Source organism: Suricata suricatta, chromosome 12 (assembly GCF_006229205.1).
Source record: "Suricata suricatta isolate VVHF042 chromosome 12, meerkat_22Aug2017_6uvM2_HiC, whole genome shotgun sequence".
In the NCBI taxonomy this organism is placed as follows: Eukaryota; Metazoa; Chordata; class Mammalia; order Carnivora; family Herpestidae; genus Suricata; species Suricata suricatta.
Genome location: NC_043711.1, coordinates 18,039,057 through 18,064,479, shown reverse-complemented (window position 1 = coordinate 18,064,479; position 25,423 = coordinate 18,039,057). Strand labels below are relative to the sequence as shown.

The following is a 25,423-nucleotide window of genomic DNA, read 5'->3' as shown; positions in this document are numbered from 1 at the left end:
TGCTCATCCAGAAAGGTCCAAGTCCATGCAGCTGTGGCAGAGTTACAGTTCTGTGGTTTCATGTTAGTTAACCTTATAGTTACTGTGTAATTAGTGCCACTTAATGTATGTTACCAAAAAATAAATATATCTACCCCAGACTAGATGTAGTATTTTTTGTATAATTGGATTTCCTAATACTGATATTTGTCATCCTTACCAAAAGTGTATTGGTTTAAAAAAAAAAGTGTATTTGAAAATAAAGTCAGATGGAAAATTCATTTTTAAAATTCCCGTTTTGTCAGTTTCTCTGATAAAAGATGGCCATATCACCTGTTTTCGGCCCCACGTATCCTAATCTCCCATCCCAGAGCTGGGCTAAAGAAATAGGAATTTGTTTTCATGCCTGAGGCACTTAGACACTTCAGAAGGTGGCATAGCCTGTCTCACCTGGACTGCAGGCTCTGGCTCTAGTTCACAGGCTCCCTTTCCTCACTGTATCCAGGTTCCTTTCCAGAGGAGCTGCCAGTTCTCTTGGGCAGCACTCAGTTTCTCTCTCCTCTCCAGCTGACTAAACTTTTTTTCTGTACCAGTTAATTTTTCCAACTACTAATAGAATAAAGGCAGTTTTCTAAACTTCCTGTATCCTTGTGTTTGTGTTGCTCTCTCCAGGGCTGGGAGCGGGAGGATATACCCAGGATATACCCAGCTGTCCTTGGAAGGTGCCTTCAGACTGCAAAATGTTACATTTGCCCCCCAACTCGCCCCCCCAATCTGGCAGTAACCTGGCTCCTCCCAAGAAGGTGGAAACAATTATATTGTGTCACATTTAAGTTCATAGTGGCTCAGTGTGCAGAATGCAGTGTACTGAAGAGAGTGAGGGGCACTCCCAAGCAGTCATTCCTCTGGACTAATCTTAGGAGTGTGATATTTTTCTCTTCCTGTCCATTTTTAGTGTCTAATACTTAACAGATCTTAGCGTGAGGTTAAGATGCTTAGATATGGAGGATGGCCTCAAGTCAGCTGGGTCCACTCCAGAAGCCTGGTGCAGGGCCCGGTGGCTCCTTGGGAAAACCAGTGTTAAGGGCAGTGCAACACTGGAGGTGTGGATGAGAACGTGCTCCAGGCAGCCCCAGAACGCAGGGGAAGGAGTTAGAGCTGCATTTTGGAGCCTGGGCCCTGGCTGTCTTGGGCGTTGTCCACTTTTCTCCAACATAACCTTTCTAGAGCCACAGCGCCTCATCACAGAACTTGCCTTGGCAGCCACTGCCAACTGCACCACCACGGCAAGTTACAACTTGCTTCTGTGCCCCTGGCGACAACAGGGCACAGACTACAAGAGGGGAGAGAAGGTTTCTGCTCGGAGGGCTGTGTGGCCAGGAGCGGTGCCCGCGGCGGCTGCTGGCCAGTCAGTCCCCTTGGGCCCTGCCCTAACCCCTTCACTAAAAACCTTTGAGAAAGATTCGGAGCTCTCTTGGACCTGAGCCCTGGGCGGGGTAACGCGCAAATGCCTTGCTTAGACGAGACCCAGCTTGCTGCGGGTTCCGCACGGCCTGGGCGGTGCCCGCATCCGGCCTGGCCGCACCCTCCCGCCCAGCTGAAGGGAGGGAGGAGGCCGGATGAGGCGGGGCCGAGGGTGGAGGAGCTGCCGGAAAAGTGCCTGCGCCACGTGACCCTAGTCATCGGTGTCCTGAGCCGAAACTCCGCACTCTTGTCCTCTGCACTCTGTCCGGCAGTCCGCCATGTGCGCTGCTCCGCTCGCGGCCGCCGCTCTCGCGGCTGCGGCCCCGCGCTCCGTGTACTCCTTCTCTGCGCGCCCGTTGGCTGGCGGGGAGCCCATGAGCCTGGGTTCCCTGCGGGGCAAAGTGCTGCTCATCGAGAATGTGGCGTCGCTCTGAGGCACAACGGTCCGGGACTACACCCAGATGAACGAGCTGCAGCGGCGCCTCGGGCCCCGGGGTCTGGTCGTGCTCGGCTTTCCCTGCAACCAGTTCGGGCATCAGGTGCGCCGCGCGGGGCCGAGCGGGGTGGGCGTGCAACCCGCGCGGGGGAGCGCCAGCGGGTGCGTGGGGCCGCACAGCCGCGGGCCCTGGCAGGCGAGAGGCGGGCCACTTGTTTTTGTCCCGGCTGGGTTTCAGGTCCGCCTAGGGATTGTGACTCATCGAGAAACTTCTGGTTTGCGGTGCGAACGTTTCCCCTCCCCTCGAGACCCCGGGTTCTAGCTGTTCTTCCCTCCCGCAGGAGAACGCTAAAAACGAAGAGATCCTGAATTGCCTCAAGTACGTCCGACCTGGCGGCGGGTTCGAGCCCAACTTCACACTTTTTGAGAAGTGCGAGGTAAATGGCGCGCAGGCGCACCCCCTCTTCGCCTTCCTGCGTGAGGCTCTGCCTGCCCCCAGTGACGATGCCACTGCGCTCATGACCGACCCGAAGTTCATCACCTGGTCTCCAGTGTGCCGCAACGACGTCTCCTGGAACTTTGAAAAGTTCCTGGTGGGCCCAGATGGTGTGCCTGTGCGCAGGTACAGCCGCCGCTTTCCAACCATCGACATTGAGCCTGACATCGAAGCCCTGCTGTCCCAGCGGCCCAGCTGTCCCTAGGGCAACCTTATCCCTGCTGCTTGGCTATCACAGCACCGCCCTCAGGGGATTTCATCCATGAAGGTGTTTCCTCGAAATCTGCATAGAGGAATGCCTGATTTCCAGAACTCCCTGAGTTGGGCGCTTATCCATCCCAGCACCGCCTCCCCAAGCCAAGGCTCTTCGCTAATACTAATAAAGTATTGGATATCAGCAGAACTGAGTATATGTCCTATGTCGGTAGGGGACATTTTCCTTAGTAACCTCATTGTCATAGGGCTGTTAGCTTAATTAAGCCTCCACTCCTTTGACCTTTGTTTTAGCCGCCTGAATTCTCTATGGTTTTGTTCGGGTGTAGAATCCACTCTTATCCTGTGTGGGAAGCCTGGCTCCTGTCCCAGTGTTTTCCCCTCTGCCAGGATATACAGGTAGGGCCTCTTCTTTCTAGGTATTTGCTAGGTATGAAATGACATTGACAAAATAAATAACACTAGATTCACACACATATTCAGAATTTGTGCCTCTCCCTAGTGTCAGGCCCACCCATTTTACACAGTTGTAAGCCCATGCACTTTTACAAAGTTCTTTTCCATTACGTTGTCAGATCTTTGCATGTTGCAACCCAGGCTTATTTATGTCTGCTCTGATGCTGCCCTTACTGGTTGTTACCTCTCCTGTGTTCAGAATGAGAAGAATATACAACTGGCCCTTCTGACCGTGTGCTGCATGGCACTTAACAATTGGAATTGCATGCCTGGTCAGGCTAAGGATAAGGGCTTATCTTAGAGGCCAGTGACTGCTTCTCAGGCGTGGTTTGGGTCTAACCTCTCCCATCTGTTGGCTCTGCTGTCAATCTTTTGAGACAGATCTGGAGCCACATCCTATCGCCAGTACAGGGCTTCTGCAGGTCTTGGATGCAGGTTCTGCTTGGGCGGACAATGATGCAAAAACATGTTAGTAGTGTCACCCAGTCCAGGATGTGGGTTCATCATTCAGTCCTGGGCCATGTGTTCTGTTAGCTTTCAGGAATGCAGTCCTCAGGAAGGCAGAAAGACATAATACAGAATTACTAAAAGCTCTGAGATAGTACAGGGTACTTTGAGAAAGGAGAGCCAGGCCCATTAGGGAGGATCATGCTTCCCTCCTGAAGGAAAGGACCATGAAGCTGAAAAGGTCAAGAAGCAGTCAGCTGAGGAATGAGCTGATGGAGGGTGGACAGGCAGGGAGGACAGCGCGCAAGGGTCTGAGGTGGGAAGGGGACATTACTCATGGAGCTGGACAACACAAGGGCAAGGAGATTTGGGAAGGAGAGTGTGTTCAGATTCAGACATTTTGCATGAGACGACCGGATAGAATATCTGAGCAGGTGGTGACAACAGGCTCAGAAAAGGAGTATGGCTTGGAAACAAAGGTCTAGCCAAGGGGACAGTAAGTAGCCACTGGAAAATATGAGATCACCTGGGGACAGAGAGTAACAAGAAAAAAAATCAGGCAGTGGGGGCTAGGCCTCAGGTCTATGGATTCAAAACCCTGGGTCAGGTAACAGGCACAGCTGGGAGAACACAGATGGAGTCCAGGAGCCATGAGAAGGGATGTTTCGTGAAGAATGGTTACTGAGACAAGTGATTATGGCTTGAATATTCCTCTTCAAGTACTGTTTCAGGGAGAGAGCAGGAGCTGAAGCCAGATAACCAAGTGCCCAAGATATGCCAGGTCCTGTTCTAGGAACTAAACAGAGCCGAGCCCCCCAAGAATCACCATGTCCCATGGCCTACCTCCAGAGATAACTACCCTGGAAAGTCTGGAGACTTAGGATCCTAGTCAGCTACCTACAAGCTGGACCTGAGCACAGACTTCCTGCTCCAATTCTCCCCTTTACTGTAAAGGGTCACTCAGTGTGGCCCAGGCCACATTCTCTGGTTAGGCTCCTAGCTGGCAACCAGGGCTTTCTGTACTGACTTCAACCTCTTCCCCCCAGGCTGCCTGGTGACTCATTCCTACTCACCCACTTTTTTTCCTCTTAGTTTATGCCTGGGGCTGCCAAGATAGGAACTTACGAGCTCTCAGTGTGGCTGACCCTGGCTGGCGTATCCTAGGACTTCAAGCTGCCTGCCTCCCTTAACTGAAAGTCCTTTCCAACTCTCTCTCCTTCAGGAAGAATCTGAATAAAGCCAGTTAACACAACTTCTTCCTCCCCTAGAAACCAGACATCTTCCCCCCAATACATAGGAACACACACTCCTATACATACACATTCCTTATCATTGGACCATGAAACCGCTACTGGCTCTGACCTGCCCCCCCCCCCCCCGCCCCGCCCGTCATGAATCAGCAGCGAAGTGAGCGAAGGAATCCCAGTAAGCCTGCCTGAGGTCCTAGCTTTTAGTTAAGGCGGCTGCAGGACATGGCTCCATCTAGGAGCAGGCAGCAACGTTTAGGCCACAGGCCTGTGAAGGGAATGGGTCCTGCTGCTACTCAAATTCAGAAGCTTCCATTTCAGCAGTTTTTCCAGAAATACTGGTTTGGTTTGGTTTTGAAAGCATTAAATCTGATAAAATTATGTAGATGTACATCAAATCACCATGATGTACACTTTAAATATTTTACAATTTTATTGGTCAATTAAACCTCAATAAAAGTGAGGTTGGGGCATCTGGGTGGCTCAGTCTTTTAAGTGTCTGACTTTGGCTCAAGTCATGATCTCAGTCTCTGGGTTCAAGCTCCACTTTGGGCTCTGTGCTGACAACTCAGAGCCTGGAGCCTGCTTCAGATTCTTTCTCTCTACCCCTCCCCAGCTTGTGTGCGCACACTCTCTCTCTCAAAAATAAATAAATAAACATTTTTAAAAACCCTCAAAACTGAAAAAAAAAATCTGATAAATTTCGGTCAGCCACTTCTTGCAGTTAGCCCTTAATAAGATGACTTCCTCATTCTGTCTGAAAGTAGTTCCACAAACAACATTTAATACTAGCTTATTTATATCTGTAAGACATTTTTTAAGTTTATTTCTTTATTTTGAGTGGGGGGCAGAGGCAGAGAGAGAGGGGAAAAAGAAAATTCCAAGCAGGCTCCACACTATCAGTTCGGAGCCGCTTATGGGGCTCTAATTCATGAACCACAAGATCATAACCTGAGCCAAAGTCAGACGCTTAGCCGACTAAGCCACTCAGGCACCCTAAAACTAGCTTTTTTTTTTTTTTTATTTAAAATAAGGGTGCCGGGGTAGCTCAGTCGTTTAAGCATCCAACTTCAGCTCAGGTCATCATCTCACAATTCATGGGTTTGAGCCCCACATCAGGCTCTGTGCTGACAGCTCAGAGCCTGGAGCCTGCTTCAGATTCTGTGTCTCCCTCTCTCTCTGCCCCTCCCCCACTTGCCCTCTGTTTCTGTCTCAAAAATAAATAAATAAATAAATAATTTAAAACAAGTTCATTTTCGGAGAAAAATTCCTGGCCCTATCAGTCAATAAATCTCTTAAGTTTAAACTTTTGGATAATACTAAGTAAAAAAAACACTGCCTAAAGATTTCCCTAAGAGAAGTCAGCATGGACCATAAAGAATGGACAGGGATCCCTGCCAAAGAACCCTGAATTTGGCGTTATATTACAATTACCAAATATGCTAGAAGAGCATACTTTACACATGAAGGTGAGCCTGGGGTGGCATTAAAATAAAGCCTAGCTCCAGCTGGTCACACAAGTTATCACACACATGCTTTGCATCAGGCACTACCGAATTGGGAGCTGGGAGCACAAACAGAAGTTCTGGCCTAAGGAGTAAGGGCTCATGGGCCCAGCTCCTACCCCTGAGAGTAATAGAGCCGCAAACTCTGAGCCCTGACATCCTTCAGCTTTGACCTCCCCAAGAACTGAACTCCAGCAAAACTAAGATCACCGACTAGGTAGGCAGCTTGCTGATGGGTATTGTTAGTTACATTCAGAGGTACTAAGACTGACATAACAGTGATGTGCTAGGCAGAGGCCCAGCAACCTTTCCATTATTCATCTTACAGACACCCCATCTCCAACGCTCCTGGCCAGAGTATGAGACCGCAAAACACTCCCACTTCAGCCAAATGCCTAACGTCCAAGCAGTACCCAGGTGTAGCCCACCTTGGGTGGTGTCGGACAGTTCTACAGGCCACCTGGCTCCATCGGGAGGCAAGTAGAAGCCATCCAAGTCTCCCCGAGGAGGAAGCACCTGTTACCCCAGCCTCCTCTGTCCCCAGCACGGAGCTGTGCCTGTGTACATGTGTGTGTGAATCTAAAGAAACCCTGGCCCCCTGAGCATCCCTTGCAGACTCACCATATACACCTAAAGGCCAGGGGGGAAATGTGCCTTGACTCCCTATCTATACTAGTTGCTTAGTTTTCCTTTCCAGCAATGTGTCTGTAGCACCACCCTCCATGTTCCTGGAGCACTTTGTCACACAACACACAAAGTGTAATTTCATGTGAAAACATCTTCCCCAACCATACTGGCTGTGACTCCCTGGAGGATAGGGACTGTGAGTACCTGCATGTAACAGATTATTAGCCCAATGAAAAAAATGGCTAGAATCTGGTATTCTTCCACTCATTCATCCAAGAAATGCCTTTGAGAATTTGCTCTGTATAATGGGCAAACAGCACAATTAAAGCTGAACACTTGGGTATGGTTAAGACATCAATGGTAATAGGAGAGGAAGACGGGTGCTCCGCTGGCTTGGTAGGGCATCTGACTCTTGATGTCAGGGTCCTCAATTCAAGCCCCACACTGGGTATGCAGCTTACTTAAAAAAATAAAAGAAAAGAAAAAGAATTAGAGGAGGAAGAGAAGACACTGGCCACACCTGGGCTCAGGCTGCCATTACCTCCATGCCCAATCAGAGCTGGCCAACAATAGTGGCATAACCAGAATGGAATCCATCCAACAGCATGAGTCTTCAATGTAGGAAAGGTGATTCCTAGTTCCTCTCTGAGATTCCTTCAGGTCTTTGCCTCAGTCACCTTCCCCAGTAATCTAATCCTTCTATAACAGAGGTTATAATGTCACTGATAAGGTGTTTAATTCTTCTAAAATGTATTTCCAAAGCACTTTACTGTTTCACAGTCCCCTGGGCAGGTTAAAGAAGCACAGACAAGAAGGAAACAAAAATAGTTCTCCAGGAAGAGACCTGTAATCAAAAGCCACCCAATATATTTGTGAATACCACCACACAACTCTATCATTGCTGGTCAAGCGTGGACCAAGGCTAGGTTGGGAGAGCCAACTGCAGTTAGGTGTAGAGCAGGCCATACTGCCAGCCAAGGCAAGGATTTTATGATTTGGAATCAAATAAAGCTTTAAGTTCACACACTTAGACATTACAAACTCTCATTTGGGTCATCACATCCAAGGTCAAGCCTGTTTGTTCCCTCTTGTTGGCTTCCTGCTTTCCTTCCTGTTCTTGCAGCCCAAGTTGCCATGGAAATGGGTGGATTATTCAGTTCTGGGGTTTGGTTATGAGCCCAACTGAGTGCCCTACTAGGCCTAAACCTCTCCCTAGGGTAAGAAGCCCAACAGAGAACTCAGCCTTGGTGCCAGGGTGTCTCCTGAGCTGAATCATGCACTTTCTCCTAAATCCACAGGTCACCCACAACAGCAGGAGCACATGTGCAGATGTTGATGGTTTCCAGTTTGCAATCATTAACATTTTTTAAATTTTTTAAATGTTTATTTATTTTTAATTTATTTTTAACATTTATTCATTTTTGAGAGACAGAGACAGAGCACAATCAGGGGTGGGCCAAAAAGAGAGGGAGACACAGAATCCAAAACAGGCTCCAGGCTCTGAGCTGTCAGCACAGAGCCCAAAGTGGGACTTGAACTCATGAACCCTGAGATCATGACCCGAGCTTAAGTCAGACGCTTAACCAACTGAGCCACTCAGGAGTCTCAATGTTTATTTATTTTTGAGAGAGAGAGAGAGAGAGAGAGAGAGACCTAGAATCCAAAGCAGGCTCCAGGCTCTGAGGTGTCAGCACAGAGCCAGATGTGGGGCTTGAACCCACCAATTGTGAGATCATGACCTGAGCTGAAGTCAGATGCTTAACCAACTGAAGCACCCCTGAAATCTTTAGCATTTTAATTAAACTCACCAAAACCATTTTATTTTTTATAAGTTAATTGATTAATTGTTTTAATGCTTTTTACTTATTTTTGAGAGACAGAGACAATGCGAGCAGGGGAGTGTCAGAGAGAGAGGGAGACACAGAATCTGAAGCAGGCTCCAGGCTCTGAGCTAGTTGTCAGCACAGAGCCCGATACAGGGCTCGAACCCACAAACCGTGAGATCATGACCTGAGCTGAAGCCAAATGCTTAACTGACTGAACCACCCAGGCGCCCCTCACTAAAACCATTTTAAAACTTCGGAAATAATGATTTTCTGACTGTGAAGTTTCACTTTATTCCTTGCATTTTAACTATTGGCATTTTATAATTTTAGTATAAATTTTTTAGGAACCATCCATAATTAGTGCATGATTTTTACAGCCATTTAACAGCATTGAAGAGACCCTACCTTAAAAAGGTTTTCCAAAGTTTTCATATTTATAATTAGGTTTTGTCCCCTTTTCTAGTGGTGCTGAGGACTTGTCCTACTTCCTTAAGACTCTGACCCAGACCATAAATGGTAGAGGAGAAATTGCTAAAAAAAGAAGAGAGAAGCAGACACCCTCTAGTGTAGGTTCTGATAACCCAACTTTCCTTTTCCCATAAGTAACAGGGATAACGGTAGTGTTTCTCGTTTAACAACATTTTTAACAATTTCAAAGAACTTTCACAGAAGGGCACTCACGGTTGACAGGGTTGGCTCCCAGATGCAGAACTATCGTGGTGTTAACTCTTATCTGCAGGGGATTAACTGCTATATGTTTATTCAAGACGGTTTTAATTCCAAACTTACTTTCCCCTCCCCTCCTATCTACTCAACTGCCAAGAGACCTATGTTACCAGATGATATGTAATGGGTATCCCAGGTAACGCAAATTGAATTCATGCAACTTTCAATTCGCCAAAACCCAACATAAAAATAGTAAGTCTGTTCAAATGACCTACCACACCTTCACCATGCCAGTGCTCCCTCCTCCATCCCCAACACTGAACCGGGCTCCTCTCCTATCCTCTCCTCCCTCATTGCCATCTCTAAAGTGAATGGTTCCTAATAGTTCTCTGGGCTGCACCTCTCTGGGTACAAAGCACCATCAGCTATTTCATCTCAGCTCCGAAACCTTTTATATCTGTGGGTCATTTAAGGCAGAGCATGTGGTCCTTCTGGCCTCTGTTTTAGCTTTAGATCGAAGGTTCTTTCCAGCTTAATTGGTCTAACTAATCCTCACTCTTTGATACTGCCCTGCATGTTCCAGAAATTGACCCCTGTAGTTTCGCTTCCTGTAACGTGCACCATCATTTCTATGCTTAAGACCACACTCAAATGCTGCAACAAGCCAAAGGCTGCCTTTCACAGTTCAGGGTTCTCAAGTCTTTGGTTCATATCCTATCTTTCTGGTTCATACTCTTTAACGGCACTTACCACACACTGTTTGACCCTGGGGTTATTTGTGTAATATCTCTTCTCCATCAGACTGTATGAAATCAGGCACTGCGTTTTATTTTGGAGGACAGGAACTGCTGACACCAACTTTCGGGCCTCCTCGCGGGCTTACTTCCCACTCTGTGACGAGGGCTGTACTTTTTGTATGCAGGGTCGACTGGAAAACTGTTCAAGACACTGCTTCTTGTTGCAGCAACAAACTAAGAAGCAGCTTGGGTACCTAATGTGAACACATCGGGGCCTCTTCTCCCCCAGTTGCTATCGCCCCTCAGCGGCTGCTTGTCTCCCTGACTAGCTCAATGAGGAGGCCTGGAGGAACTCTTCTGTGGGCCACGATTCTGGCAACTAGAGTGTTTGAGACGAGTGTTAATGAGTAAACCACACTGTTGAGTCCCGGTCCCAAGGCGCTGGGCAATCCGGCACTCTCCAAAATCCCTGTAGGGTCTCCAGGGCAGGGACCTCGATCCCACGTTTGGGTGGCTAAGGACTGGCCTAAGGTCTCCAGCTGAAAGCAAGAACAGCTAGGAGCAGGCTAACACCACGGGCACTGATGGGGTGCCCGGGGGTAGGGGGTATCTTCCGTCAGTCACCTAGAGATGGCCATGCAAGACAGAGAAAGAGGTGCGGAACAGCCAGCGCACGGAGCTGCCCGCAGGACAGGAGAAAAGCGCAGCCAGCTTCCCGGCGCCCGCCTCCTCTTCCCGTCCCCTCCCGGCTCCGCCGCGAACCCGTGGGAGAGGAACCGCGGGTGAGAGGCGGGCAGAAAAGGCAAAGGCCAGCGGGCAGTCGAGGCCGAGGCCCGAGGTGGGGTTTGGGAACGTGCGCGCGCGCGCGCGTGCGTACGTGCGTGGGCGCGGTCCACAGCACGCCGTGCGCAAGGCGGATGTCCGGGCCGGCTGGGCCGGGGCCGCGGACGAGATGGCGGAAGGTGGAGGCTGTCGTGAGCGACCGGATGCGGAGACCCAGAAATCGGAGCTCGGGCCCTTGATGAGGACCACGCTCCAACGAGGGGCGCAGTGGTGAGCGCTAGGCCCTCCGTTCCGCCGCTCAAGACCAGGGGCTGGGGCTATCGTTCTCAGGCCGGACCCCTCTTTCCCGGCTTGGGTAGGGGCCGGGCGGGGGCGATGTTAGTGACCCTTGGAGGGTGTCCTGAACCCTGTCCCTCAGGAGAGGAAAGCAGGACCACCTCTGGGAAAGAGTGAAGGTCGTCCGGCCTATTCAGACCCCCGGAGGGCGGACCCGGTGGGGGCGAGGGCTGCAGGATGAGGAGAAGGGGGACCTTCAGGATGTGAAGAACCCTTTACCTTCGAGGACTTGATGTGTGACCTTGAGCGAAGGCGACCACACCTCCCAGACCCCAGTTTCTTACTGTTAGAGCCAGGTACCAATATTTGGCACCCCCGCCTTTTGGGTTGAGAAGAAGATCAGAAGTAGATACTTTTGTAACTTGTAAACTGCCGAGCGGGTGCCAAGGTCAGAAGCTGAACAAATGTTTGAGAGCTCCAGGTTACTTTGGTAGTAAGTAATTGTGGTGGCCTAATTTCGGAGTGCGAGAAGAAGACAGATTAGAGCTTAGATAAAAAATTAAAAGTTCAGGGTTTGGAGAGCAAGTCTGAGACCAGAGGTTTCTTAATAAATTGTTTAGTAGAAGGGACGATACTTCCACTAGTGACGAGATTCCTCCGTGGTCTTATCGTGTGAGAGTAGTAAGCTAGGGCTTGCTTGGCTTTGCGTTGCACTTGATTGAACATCCATCTTTAAGAAACTGTGGCTTTGTTGATAGTGCCATTTACAGTAACAGAGGCATTGAGCAGGTGAGGGAAACATTGGGATTAGGAGGAGTTCAGATAGGGCTATACCGTTTTCTTGAGCTGGCCAAGCTGTTTAAGGCAGGGCAAGCAGAGGAAGTTATCCTGCATAGGAGTGATATATGAAGAATACTCATCGGAACCAGAAGAAGTTTGACATAGACTAAGATCACACACTAAAAGTGTTTGGAGGGTGCTGTTCAAGGGGTTTGGAGTGAAAAAGCATTGTATAGATTTGGATGTATTTTTGGATCCTTGTGGCCTCTGGGAAGCTGCCTGATCTCTGAGGTTTGTTGGCTATAAAACTTAAAAGTAACTCACCAAGATAATTGTGCTTCCTGCCCCCCCACAGAGATTTCCTCCTCCTTCTGTCTTAGTTGTAAAACAGCATCGTCATTTTTTTTAAAGCTTATTTTGAGAGAGAGGAGAGAATGTGAGCTGGGGAGGGGCAGAGAGAGGAAGAGAGAGGATCCCAAGTAGGCTCTGCACTGTCAGCACATAGCTGGATGTGGGGCTCAAACTCAAGAGCCTAAACCAAGAGTCAGATGCTTAACTGACTGAGCCACCAAGACGCCCCAATAACATAGTGATACTTTTTAAATATAACCAGAGCAACTTAATAACTAGAGACTAGAAACTATTATATGTCATACCTAAACACTGTTGTATATGCACATATATGTACACACACACTTTTTTAAAACATAACTTTTTCAAAAAAAGTTATGACTTGATTTTTTATTACAAGGTGTCGTATTTACAGGTTTTAAATAAAGGCAAAAAATAAAATAAAGGCTATTTCGTAGAAATGTTACAAACAATATAGTTTTACAAACTACAACAGCGTGGGGGAATGAATAATTAGTCTGGTTGCTTGACTTCAAGTGAAGTTGTTTTGAATCTTAAAAAGGCCTGAGACTGAGAAAAATGTATATTCCTGTATTTGATTAGAGATTAACATTTCTTTGTCAGGTTACAAAACAGAAAACAGATTTTTACTGATTAGGATATTTTTCTTTATATATATATATGTGTATATATATATATGTATATGTATATATATGTATATATATGTGTGTGTGTGTGTGTGTATATATATATATATATATATATATATACACATGTATATATATGTATTTACAAAAATTTTTAGGGGTGCCTGGGTGACTGACTCAGTTAAGCCTCCGACTTCGGCTCAGGTCATGATCTCACGGTTTGTGGGTTCGAGCCCCACTTCGGGCTCTGGGCTGACTTCTCAGAGCCTGGAGTCTGCTTCAGATTCTGTGTCTCCTTCTCTCTCTGCCCCTCCCCCACTCATGCTCTGTTTCTCTCTGTATCAATAATAAATAAACAAAAAAAAATTTTTTTTAATTTAGTTTTGAGAGAGAGACAGTGAGAGCCCAGGGAGGGACAGAGAGAGACAGAGAAAGAGAGACACAGAATCTAAAACAGGCTTCAGTCTCTGAGCTGTCAGCACACAGCCTGATGCAGGGCTCAAACTCAAGAACAATGAGATCATGACCTGAGCTGAAGTTGGACACTTAACCAACTAAGCCACCCAGGTACCCTTTCTTTTTAAATTTTAATCTTAATCAACAAATATTTATCAAGTGCCTTCTGCATGCAGAGAGCTAACTTTCTGTGTCTAGATGTTTATAGATATGAAACACACGCATTTTTAAAATATCTTTAGGGGGTGCCTGGGTGGCTCAGTCGGTTAAACCTCCGACTTCGGCTCAGGTCAGATCTCACGTTCGTGGGTTCGAGCCCCGCATTGGGCTCCATGCTGACAGCTCGGAGCCTGGAGCCTGCTTCCGGTTCTGTGTCTCCTTCTCTCTGCCTCTCCCCCTCTCATGCTTTGTCTCTCTCTGTATCAAAAATAAATAAAACATTTAAAAAAAAATATCTTTAGTACTCACAGGAAACCTGAAGTGTGTAGTGTTACTTTCACACAAACAGTGTAACCAAACTGTCTTTCCTGGACAAGGACCTCTATAAAGATCATTATGAAATTAATAACTTGCTTATTAGCAAGCAAGATTTTACTCATAGGAGAACATTATTTATTTATTATTTTTTTTAATGAATAGTAAATATTTTTCTTTTTTAAAATGCTTATTTATTTTTGAAAGAGATAGACAGTGCGAGCAGGGGAGGGCAGAGAGAGAAGGAGACACAGAATCTGAAGCAGGCTGCAGGCTCTGAGCTATCAGAAGACAGCCTGAGGTGGGTCTTGAACCCACAAATTTGACATCATGACCTGAGCCTAATTGGATGCTTAACCAAGGCACCCAGGCACTGCAGGAGGACATCATTGAAAAAATCCTTTTGAGGGGCACCTGGGTGGCTCAGTTGTTTAAGCATCCAACTCTTGATTTCATCTCCGGTCATGATCTCATGGTTTGTGAGTTTGAGCCCTGCATTGGGCTCTGTGCTACCAGCTTGGAGTCAGCTTGGGATTCTCTCAGTCTCTCAGCCTTGCCCCTCTCCTGCCATTGATCGTTCACTCTCTCTCTCTCTCTCAAAAAATAAACATTTTAAAAAATAAGCTTTTTGAAGGTAATCATTTTACTTATTCATTATATATATGTATGCATGTATAAATATAAATAAATAAATATTTTTATGTAAGTAAGCTCTGTGCCCAACATGAAGCTTAAATTCACAACCTGGAAATCAAGAGTCTAATACTCCACTGACTGAGCCGCCAGGTGCCCCTATTCAGTTTTTCCAACAATCATTTCAGTTAATGGATTTTTGACCTTTGCCAGACTCTCTGCTGTGTGGGGCCTGTTCCTGATCTTGTTCTTGAGCAAGTGATTTTGAGTGGGGACTGTATGTTGCTCAGGTGGGAAGACCATAAAAAAAATTAAGAGAGTGGTTGCAGAAACTTACAACCTCAGCTTTTGTGGTATAGTAAATTTTTGTCTGTCTCTAGGTATCTTATTGACAGCCGGTGGTTCAAGCAGTGGAAGAAGTATGTGGGCTTCGACAGCTGGGATATGTACAATGTGGGTGAACACAATCTGTTTCCTGGCCCGATAGATAATTCTGGACTCTTTTCAGGTATAGTATCCCATTGCTTTTCTTTCCTTTTTTTAAACATTTTTAAAATTTTTTTTAGAGTTTATTTATTTTGGAGAGAGGGAGAGACAGTGTGAGCAGGGGAGGGGCAGAGAGAGGGAGACACAGAATCTGAAACAGGTTCCAGGCTCTGAGCTGTCAGCACAGAGACGGATGCAGGGCTTAAACTCAAGAACTGTGAGATCATGACCTGAATCAAAGTCAGACGCTTAACTGACTGAGCTACCCAGGCATCCCCCTACCCTCGGCCCCATTGCTTTTCTTTAAAAAAAAATTTTTTTTTTAACATTTTATTTATTTTTCAGAGAGAGAGACATAGAGCATGAGCGGGGGAGGGTCAGAGAGAGAGGGAGACACAGAATCAGAAGTAGGCTCCAGGCTCTGAGCTAGCTGTCAGCACAGAGCCAGATGCGGGACTCGAACCCATGAACTGAACCGTGAGACCTGAGCTGAAGTTGGCCGCTTAACCGACTGAGCCACCCAGTCGCCCCTGCCCATTGCTTTTCTAACTAAACTAATCATCCAAGCAGTGGCCTGCTGTGGTGTTTATCAGTAACCTGGACATGGACATCGTGAACCTAACTTTGCTACTGTGGGAGGATAGAAACACAAATCCTTGATTTGTATCTATCAAAGAAGTCTTTGTAGACACTTACGGAGAAGTTAAACTTCTTTTTTCCTGAACTAACTGCTTCTAACAAGAGCATGCTTCCAGTATTTTTCTCTTTGCAAATTAGTTTGGCTAGAGATGTCAGATTTTGGTTTTTTTTTTTTAATTTTTTAATGTTTATTTTATTTTTGAGAGAGAGAAACAGAACACGAGCAGGGACGGGACAAAGAGAGAGAGAGAGAGGGAGTCACAGAATCTGAAGCAGGCTCCAGGCTCTGAGCTGTCAGCACAGAGCAGGATGTGGGGCTCGAACTCACAAGCTGTGAGATTGTGACCTGAGCCGAATTAGGATGCTTAACCGACTGAGCCACCCAGGTGCCCCGAGATGTCAGATTTTAGATGAACATGTAGAATGGAAAGAAATAGGATGTCATTTTGAAATTGCATCTGGAATGTGAAATTTGGGTGCCAGAATGTACTGTTAGCCTTTGCAGTGGAACCAATTGTAGACCTATCTCATTCATCAAGCATTCCTATGATGGTTGTTTGCCACAGCAGTAGTGAGAGGAGAGGTGGAAGGTCGAGTTATCATCACAATCAGTTCCCAGTGGAAGAAGTGACAGAAAAAGTGATGTGTGACCTACCAGAGCTGGGCTTGTACCTGTAGATGCATCAAGATAACAGTCTGGCTTTCTCAGGCTCTGTCCTGCCTAGCTTTAGACTCACTTGCAAGCAGGACAGAGGTGATTTGTCAGTTGTGCCCCAAATCAGAGCAGTAGGCAGATAGGCCGTGCACAAAGCTCTATCCATGTACCTAACACTAAGCTGGGTGTTTTTAAAAATGAACATGCTTTGGGCTCCAGATTGCTCAGTCAATTGAGTATCTGACTCTTTTTCATGGTCATGATTCTAGAGTTGTGGGATCAGGTCCCACATTGGACTCCATGCTGAGCGTGGAGCCTGCTGCTTGAGATTCTCCCTCCTTCTCTCTCTCTCTCTCTCTCTCACTCTCTCACTCCTCATTTTCCCCCACTTGGGAAGTAACTCAGTTCTCTCTCAGAAATGCTCAGACTTGTTTTAGGGGAGGTCTAAATGACATGATGAATAATTCATGTACTTTGTTTCCTGATGTAGGTCACAGATGGTGGCATCATACCATGAAGTTGCCCTGAGGGAGCACAGCAGTGTATTTGCACTTTTCCTCCCCACTCCCCTCTCTATTTTATTTTATTTTTTCCAGTAATCTGTAACGCCAACGTGAGGCTTGAACTCCTGGCCCTGAGATCAGGAGTCGCATGCTGTATGGACTGAGAGGGAGACAGCAGATACAAAGCAGGCTCTGCACTGACAATAGAGAGCCCAATGCAGGGCTCAAAGGAGGATGTTCAACTGACTGAGTCACCCAAGCGCCCCCCCCGCCCTTTTTTTAAAAATATATTTTTTTAATGTTTATTTTTGAGAGAGAGAGTGCAAGCATGAGAGGGGAAGAGGCGGAGACAAAGAGGGAGACAGACTCTAAAGCAGGGTCCAGGCTCTGAGCTGGACACAGAGCCTGACATGGGGCTCAGACTTGGGAACAGTAAGATCATGACCTGAGCTGAAGTTGGATGCTCAACCAACTAAGCCACCATGTGCCCCATAAATAGATTCCTTAATGCTTTTAAGAGTACTGGTGCTAAGAATCCTAGGGCTGGAGGGGCTCTCTGAAGTCATTTTGGATGATTTTCAGCTAAAGGTAGCCATTTTTTCCATGGTCCCCCAATTTGACATCTTCTGGCTTTGGCTTGAAACATTTGCTGTGCGCTTAGGGAGTGAGAAGTACATTCTGTTCAGACCCTGCTTCTTGGAACATTGACAGTGCAGGAGTGACCTATCTTGTGATCGAGGGTCCCCCCTTAGTTCTGAGGCTCTCAGACACCTGCCAGTCCCAGTTGGGCTGCCTTTCACCTAGAGGCACGAGAGTGGCTAGACGGAGCTCTTGAAAGTGGGGAAGAATGGGGTACAGCACATCCTTGTTTATGTTGTCTGCAGAGCACTGCTTTTCTCATTTCCACCTCTCCCCCTGCTGTCTACCAGGTGGAATCCCTGTGCTGAGGCCAGCCAGTGCTCTCCTTTCCTCTCTTTATTTGCCACTCTGTTGAAGAAATTTGCAGACTAGGGGTACGTGGGTGGCTCAGTCAGTTGAGCATCAGACTTCAGCTCAGATCATGATCTCACAGTCTGTGAGGATGAGCCCTGCCTCAGGCTCTGTGCTGACAGCTCAGAGCCTGGAGCCTGTTTCAGATTCTGTGTCTCCCTCTTTCTCTCTGCTCCTCCCCCGCTCGCTCTCTGCCTCTCTCTCTCAAAATAAAGACCAAAAAAAAAATTAGGAAAAAAAAAAGAAATTTTCATACGAAATCCTCAATTCAAAATCCCAGTGTGATTTAAAAAAAATTTTTTTTTTTACTTTTTTAATTTATTTTAGAGAGAGAGAGAGAGAGACAGCACGAGCAGGGGAGGGTCAGAGAGAGAGGGAGACACAGAATCTGAAGCAGGCTCTAGGCTCTGAGCTAGCTGTCAGCACAGAGCCTGACGCAGGGCTCGAACCCACGAACGATGAGATCATGACCTGGGCCAAAGTCGGACCCTTAACTGACTAAGCCACCCAGGCGCCCCAACCCTGTGTAATTTTTTAACATGATACCTTTAGACTGATCCAGTTTTAAGTGAAATTTGAAATTTCCAGTTAAGTAAAATTGAAATTCCAGTTATGTTTACTGCATTTGCACTGTCGTGTCCAAGAATGACATGGTTGGGAAAATCATTACTGAGCCTTAGAGGGGAACATGCCCTGTGGAAATGATGTACTTGGGGATGCTGCTGCTGCAAGCTGTATGTTCTCCCACATTTAAAGGTTTCTGGCTGTTGGGGCGCCTGGATGGCTCAGTCAGTTGAGCGTCCGACTACGGCTCAGGTCATGATCTCAGGGTTCATGGGTTTAAGCCCCGCGTCAGGCTCTGTGCAGACTGCTAGCTCAGAACCTGGAGCCTGTCTTCAGATTCTGTGTCTCTTTCTCTGACCCTCCCCTGTTCACGCTCTGTCTCTCTCTGTCTTTCAAAAATAAATACATGTAAAAAAAATAATAAATAAAATAAAGGTTTCTGGCTGTTGCTAGGCACAGTATGGATAGCCAGGTCTGTACAGTGCTTAGTGTTGGAAATGAAGAAGGCATATCTCCCCAAGTAAGACAATAAGCAAATAACTTCTGTGAGGTTTAATTTATAAATCAGAGAAAAGTTTGAAATTTAGGTTGTCAGTGTCAGGGGAAGCTTTTGTTTCGAGCAGACTGATACCAGTGGATCGTCCTTCTGTTTCTGAATAGAAAAGACCTGGTTTGTCATTGTTAACGACCATGTCAGAGCTGCTGTCGAAAGTAGTTGCTCATCAAATAGAAGTGTCCACCTTTTTTTTTTTAAATTATAGTAAAATGCATATGACATAACATTTATCACCTTGACCATTTTTAGGTGTACAGTTTGGTAGTATTAAGCATATTTACATTGTTTTGTAGCCAATCTCCAGAACTTTTTCACCTTGCAAAACAAATTCCACACCCATTAAGCAGTAACTCCCAGCCCCTTTTCCTCCGAACCCCTGGCAACCACCATTCTGCTTTCTATGTCTGAACCTGGCTACTCTAGAGACCTCATTTAAATAGAATCATTCAGTATTTGTTTTTCTGTGACTGCTTTATTTTATTTAGTATAGTATTCTCGGGTTCATCTTTATAGTGAGGTCAGAATTTCCTTCCCTTTTAAAGGTTGAATAATATTCTGTTGTAGGTGTGTACTACATCATGTTTGTGCATTCATCCATCTCCCCTTGGTGTTCTTGTCCTCCACTGCTGTTTAATTCCATTCCTATTTCCTTGGAAATGAAAAAGGCAGAGGTGGACCAGATCTGAAACTTGCTCTAAGGAAAGCAGAAGAGCTGATTGGATAGGGTATAAACTAGTGTCGAGGGGGTGGGTGATAGGAAGCCCTGGTCACCTTGCAAATGCTACTTAAGGTTTTAGTTTTAGTTTTTAACATCGTCTGCCTTGAGTTACAGATGAGTTGCACCATCGTGGCTACTTCTGCTTTCCCAGTTTTGTGGCTTTCGCTACCACAGGAGTGGGTGTTGATGGGCACAGAGAGGCTCCCTTGGTGGGAGGTGACCAGTCTTCCTTGATCCACTTCCTTGGTCCTCAGTTGAGGGAGTAGGTTTCAGATTGTGAACGTCCACTTCTGACTCCAGGTCATGTTGCCTGCCTGTGCTAGGCGTGAGGCGGGCATTTAGCATGTTGGAGTATTACGTTTGTTCTTCCTCCATAGTGGGTTGTCTGGCTAGGTTTTGACTTGAACTATTGAAAACTAAGAATACCAAATGACTCTTGGTAAATAAATTTGACTTTAGTAATGTGTTTGTTGCTTTCTTAGTAAATCTTTCAGGAGTAGGGGTGCCTGGGTGGCTTAGTCGGTTGAGTTTCTGACTTCGGCTTAGGTAATGATCTCAGGGCTCTGTGCTGACAGCCTGAGCCTGGAGCCTGCTTCAGATTCTGTGCTTCTCTCTCTCTCTCTCTCTCTCTCTCTGGCCCTTGCCCACACACACTCTGTCTCTCTCTTTCTTGAAAATAAATAAATATTTAAAAATTATTAAAAAGTAAATCAGGAGAAGATGATGTATATATTTTTAAAGGTTTTTTTTTAATTTATTTTGAGAGAGTGAGAGAGAGCACATGTGCGCAAGTGAGCAGGGGAGGGACAGAGAAAGAGGGAGAGAGGATCCGAAGCAGGCATGCAGCCTGATGTGGGGCTCGAACTCATGAACTGTGAGAGCATGACCTGACCCGAAATCAAGAGTCGGACTCTTAATCAAGTGAGCCACGCAGGCACCCTGAAGAGAAGACATTTGATTTCAGTGGAGGTTCACTAAGAACGTTATATTAAATATTCATTATTAACAGTTTTAATTGTGGACTCTGGAAGCACTTTGAAAATGTGAATTGGAGGTTTTCTCTTTTATTCTTCCTTCTCCATTCAATTACAGAAGAAGTACACATTCATCATAAAATGTTCTGAAAGCATGGCTAAAGACGGCTTTCAGGTCTGCTCTGTGTTATGGCCAGAGACAGAATTTTGGAATTTTGTACCTGTTCTTATAAATAATTCTCTTGTTTCTGAAAACTACATAAGAATCCTGTAAAACAAACATTTCTGGGGAGGAGAGCAGTGAGTTATGAGCTGTTTTCTTTTTTCAGATCCGGAGAGTCAGACCTTGAAAGAACATTTAATTGATGAATTGGACTATGTATTGGTCCCAACCGAGGCCTGGAATAAATTACTCAACTGGTATGGCTGTGTAGAAGGCCAGCAGCCCATTGTCAGAAAAGTGAGTACATGAATTGTCACAGCTGTTGGTCAGTGTCTGTGAGTGCTTCCTGGGGGACACTGCCTGGTGTTGGTTTCCTGGGGTACTGGATGCACCGAAGTGGTCGAATAGAGGTGTTTGAGGCCTTGTTTGTTTCTGGGTCTCTTTAGGGGATTGTGATCCTGAGTGGTGGACTGAGGCTGCTCTCACTTGGGGTGTTACAGTGAGTGGCCTCTAAATATCAGAGCTGTCCAATGGCTTGGGACGTATCCCGCAGTGCCATGACAGCACTTTCAGGAAGGCCATATGAGAGAAAGTTGACTTGGGGTCATAGGGACCTACAGTAATGTACTGCTTCCTGTCTATCCTACAACTTTTCTGATACTGCTTTTTCCTCTGTGCTTAAGAGTCTTTGGCTACACTGTCGAGTATCTCAAAAAGCAGGTGTGTATAAGCCAGAGAACAGCCTCTTGAGAGAAAGCAGGCTATGGTATAGTCACCCGATTCCTGTCCCCTCTGGGAGATGGGAATCACAAACAGACCACCTGACTCTCACAGTTGTTTGCTTGTCCTACCAGAGGGGAAACCACAAACCTGCTGATAGGTAGGCACTGAGTAAATTTCTCACTCTGGTTTGTAGTTCCCCTTCTTAGAGTAGGAAAGAGCTGCAGTCCTGAGGCCATGCTTCTAAGGATTGCTGTTCAGGGCCAGAACTGACTTCTTCCTCTAGCTAGAAACCTGGGCCCCTGAGAAGGGTTAGGGATCAGAAACTTGGGGTCATGCCAGTCTCCTGCAGAAGTCTTCTAATGCCCGCAGTGCTACCATATGGCAAGTGATCAGCTACCGCAGGGATTTAACTATATTCTCTAGTCCTCTTGTTTGACAGACCCTATAACGGAGACATGATCCTGACTTAGAGATGAATAGCGGCTTCCCTGTTGTGCAGTGCTGTTCCATCTGGATGCTTTTTCTCATGAGTGGGAAAAAGTTTTTAAATTCCTAGGATGGATGCCAGTGGCTTTAAAAATCTGTACTTCTGATCCCGGGTCACTTAGAGAAACTGATAATTGTATGGATTCTGCATTTTTACCACTGATGAAACCTGTTGTTTCTAAGACTACCTGGTGTGGATCCCCTGCTCCTTCACCTGTGCCTCTTATTTGCAGGTTGTGGAGCATGGCCTGTTTGTCAAGCACTGCAAGGTGGAGGTATATTTGCTGGAACTGAAGCTCTGTGAGAATAGTGACCCCACCAATGTGCTGAGTTGCCATTTCAGCAAGGCAGACACCATTGGTGAGTAGCGGGGCTGGGGGCCCATGGGAGAGTGCAGAGCATTGCAGCTGATGGGAGCGAAGCCAGGCACCCGCTTCAGAATTGTCACCCACGTAGGCTCAGGTTGTGGTTACCAGTCCTGACGTGGGAGCCTGCTCTCTTACAGAGAACCAAGCCTAATCATGTTCTGTAGAATGCTGGGCATGGCCCCTGCCCATTTGACATACAGTGGTAAAGGAAATGCAGATTCAAAGAGATTAAAGTAACTTATTAAAAAAAAAATCTCTGTGAGAAAGTGGCAGAGCTAGTATCTGAAACCACATTGGTCTTCAAAGGTAAATGTTCTTACCTTTCTGTGTTGATGTGCTGTATAAATGGGACCCACATCCTCAAAGAAAGAGGAACATAGGGAAAGTTTCTAGGTGTGTGAGTGCAAGAGGATGCCTGTGGAAGATGTTTGGCCTTAGGAGTCACCAAGGGGCTGAGGTCAGTCAGAACTTTTGGTCCGAAGCTCCCTGTGACCATCTGAACAGGAAGGAGGATGAGCATTTGCCCAGTACAGCTGCCTTCAGCCTTGCATCTGGAGAGAGCCTTGGGTGATCTTTCTGCTTGTCCCTAGCGACCATCGAGAAGGAGATGCGGAAGCTGTTCAATATCCCTGCTGAGCGTGAAACACGGCTGTGGAACAAATACATGAGCAACACTTACGAGCAGCTGAGCAAGCTAGACAACACTGTCCAGGATGCGGGGCTGTACCAGGGTCAGGTAGGAGGGCTCAGGCCACACCCCACCCAGCAAGCATTTCTGCCAGATCTCTGGTTCTGAGCACATCAGCAGTGAGGTGCTTTGCATATTCCTTATATGGTTTCCCCTTTCACTCACTCAGGTGCTAGTAATTGAGCCCCAAAATGAAGATGGCACATGGCCGAGGCAGACTTTGCAGTCAAAGTAAGTGAACTTTTTCTCCCTTGTGGCTGGGGACACAGGTGTGTAAGAGAGACACCATTTCCTAAAGCAGTTACTTGTGCTAAGACAAAGTTTTTGGAGTCAGATGGCTCCATTTCATAACCAGAGTCTGTAACCCTGGCCTTGGGCAAGCAGCGTGCTAGGCAGCCATCTGAAGAAAGCTGTCAGGGTATGTGAACAAGATGGTGAGCCTCTCCTTGTTGAGAATGAGAGAGGGAAGAGAAGGGGCCTGGATCTGGGAATGCTTCTCTGCCAAGAGGTGGCTTTGTTTTTATCAAGGCTGTTTATTTTCACCACCTGTGGTGAGAGGCCTGGCTGGGAAAGAGGGCTCAGGCATGGGATCTTGTATGACTTGAAGGTAGTAGCTTGATCCCACCCCACTTTTTATCCATGGGGCTGTAAGTCAGTGTTGCTAACTTGGGGAATTATTCTGCTGCTAAAGTGGGACCCCAGGCACGTCGGTCTCAGGAGAGGTTTGTGGGCAGTGTGGGATTGCGCATGTCCTGAGAAGGGGACAGAGAGGAGTGATGAATTTTTCTTAGGGTAGAAGGTGGGGGGGTTGTGTCTGTGGTTTGATAGTTATGGGGACAGTGTTGGTCTTTGCTCTCTTCCTTCAGTTAGGTCTTGGACAGGGACTATTTCCATGTCCACAACCTAATCCCTAGAACCTTTGAATATGTTAGGTTACATGCAAAAGTGATTAAGATGTGATTAAGGGTCTTGAGATGGGGAGATTATCCTGGATTATCTGGATGGGCCCAGTGTAATCACAGCATGGACAAGAGAGACAGGAGTGTCAGAGGAGGAGATGTGAGGACAGAGGCAGAGTCTATGTGATGAAATGGGAGAACGACTTCACTGGCCATGAGCCAGGGAATGTGGGCAGCCTTGAGAAGTCCCTAGAGCCTCCACAAAAGAACATAGCTCTTGATTTTAGCTCAGTGAGAGTCATTTTGGATTTCTGGCCTGCAAAATTGTGAAGATAATAAATTTACATTGTGTGTGTATGTGTTTTTAAATATATAAATTCAGTTTATTCATAAATTTGTGTTGTTTTAAGCCAGTAAAGTTTTGGTAATTTGTGACAACAGTAATCAGAAGGCTAGCCTAGGCTGCTGACTCCCTTCTTGGAACTGGCAATGCCACTGGACTGAGAGAAAGTAACATAAAAACTGTGAGGAGCCCCTGGGGAGACAGAAGGTGGTTAGATTCCGGTCTGTGAGGCAGGGTTGACAAGAAGAGGCCGGAAGTACTGGTCAAGGGAGACTGTTCAAGTTCTGCCTTTTTTTCTTCCCAGTGCTGCTTCTCCCCATCCCTTCTACACCCTGAGGTCCCAGATTCCAGTCAAGGGGGATAGCTTTTGGAAAAGAACAGTGTCTCCTTGTATTTGCCTAAAGGTTAGAGTCTCCCGGCAAAGTGTGTCCAGTGGCCAGCGGGCCCAGTGTGGGGTTCCTGAGGTACACTCCCTTGCCCACTCCTCTCATGACACCGGATACTATTCCTGATACTAAGGATACAACAGTAAACAAACTTTCCATCCTCAAGGAGAAGTAAAATGACAAATAAGAAAAATTCACAAGGGCAAAAAATCAGGGAAGAAAATCAGCTGGTGCTAGGCCTTGGGAAGAGGCAGATTTAAATAGGATGGTGGGCAGGCCCCACTGAGGTGCCATTTGAACACGGTCATGAAGGAGGTGAAGGAATCAGCAGCGAGCAGAGTGCTTATTGAGAATAACATTGTGAGGCCGAGGCGCCAGCACCGGTGGAAGCTCTGAGACAAGCAGGCTGTGTTGAAGACTGACAGGAATTTCTTGTGGCTGGTGCCAGGAGGGGTAGCAGGAGGTTTCGGGGGGAAGGTGGTAGGACCCGTTGACGGTGTAGACTCTGGATTCGAGCTGTGCCTCTGGGGGAGGTGAGGAGCTCCTTGGCGGAGGTGTGGGAAGGGGAGGAGGAGTGTGTCTCACCCGGTGAACAGCTCAGAGGAGCCGTAATGAGAACCTGACCGGTATAGTTGGAATAAAAGGACAATGGCCAGATTGACAGCCTGTGCTGGTGGGAGCATAGTTCATGTTCCCAGCCTCATAGGAGGATGGAGTAAGCATAAGGAGTACCCTCAAGGAAAGGAGGAGGTGGGGACGTGAAACAGGAACAAGGAGGCATTC

The 25,423-nt window shown here is 46.8% G+C and overlaps 2 protein-coding genes across 5 annotated transcripts in view; both read left to right on the top strand.

The window, feature by feature from the left end:
• Positions 1 to 1,639: 1,639 nt before the first annotated feature.
• Positions 1,640 to 2,775, top strand: GPX1 (glutathione peroxidase 1). The gene is made up of 2 exons (XM_029916867.1): positions 1,640 to 1,982; positions 2,221 to 2,775. Exons 1-2 carry the CDS (start codon positions 1,722 to 1,724, stop codon positions 2,578 to 2,580), a joined length of 621 nt encoding a protein of 206 aa, XP_029772727.1. The 5' UTR covers positions 1,640 to 1,721; the 3' UTR covers positions 2,581 to 2,775.
• An 8,231-nt stretch (positions 2,776 to 11,006) lies between these two features.
• USP4 (ubiquitin specific peptidase 4) overlaps positions 11,007 to 25,423 on the top strand; it is a 46,941-nt gene continuing 32,524 nt past the window's right edge. For 3 of the 4 annotated variants that reach the window (XM_029919207.1, XM_029919206.1, XM_029919208.1), the window contains exons 1-6: positions 11,011 to 11,152; positions 14,880 to 15,007; positions 20,914 to 21,044; positions 22,190 to 22,316; positions 22,915 to 23,060; positions 23,182 to 23,243. In XM_029919207.1, the coding sequence (XP_029775067.1) occupies positions 11,052 to 11,152; positions 14,880 to 15,007; positions 20,914 to 21,044; positions 22,190 to 22,316; positions 22,915 to 23,060; positions 23,182 to 23,243 (695 nt within the window). In that variant the 5' untranslated portion in view covers positions 11,011 to 11,051. Of the gene's footprint in view, positions 11,153 to 14,879; positions 15,008 to 20,913; positions 21,045 to 22,189; positions 22,317 to 22,914; positions 23,061 to 23,181; positions 23,244 to 25,423 lie in introns of all 4 variants that reach the window. The other variant, XM_029919209.1, reaches the window with a different exon arrangement.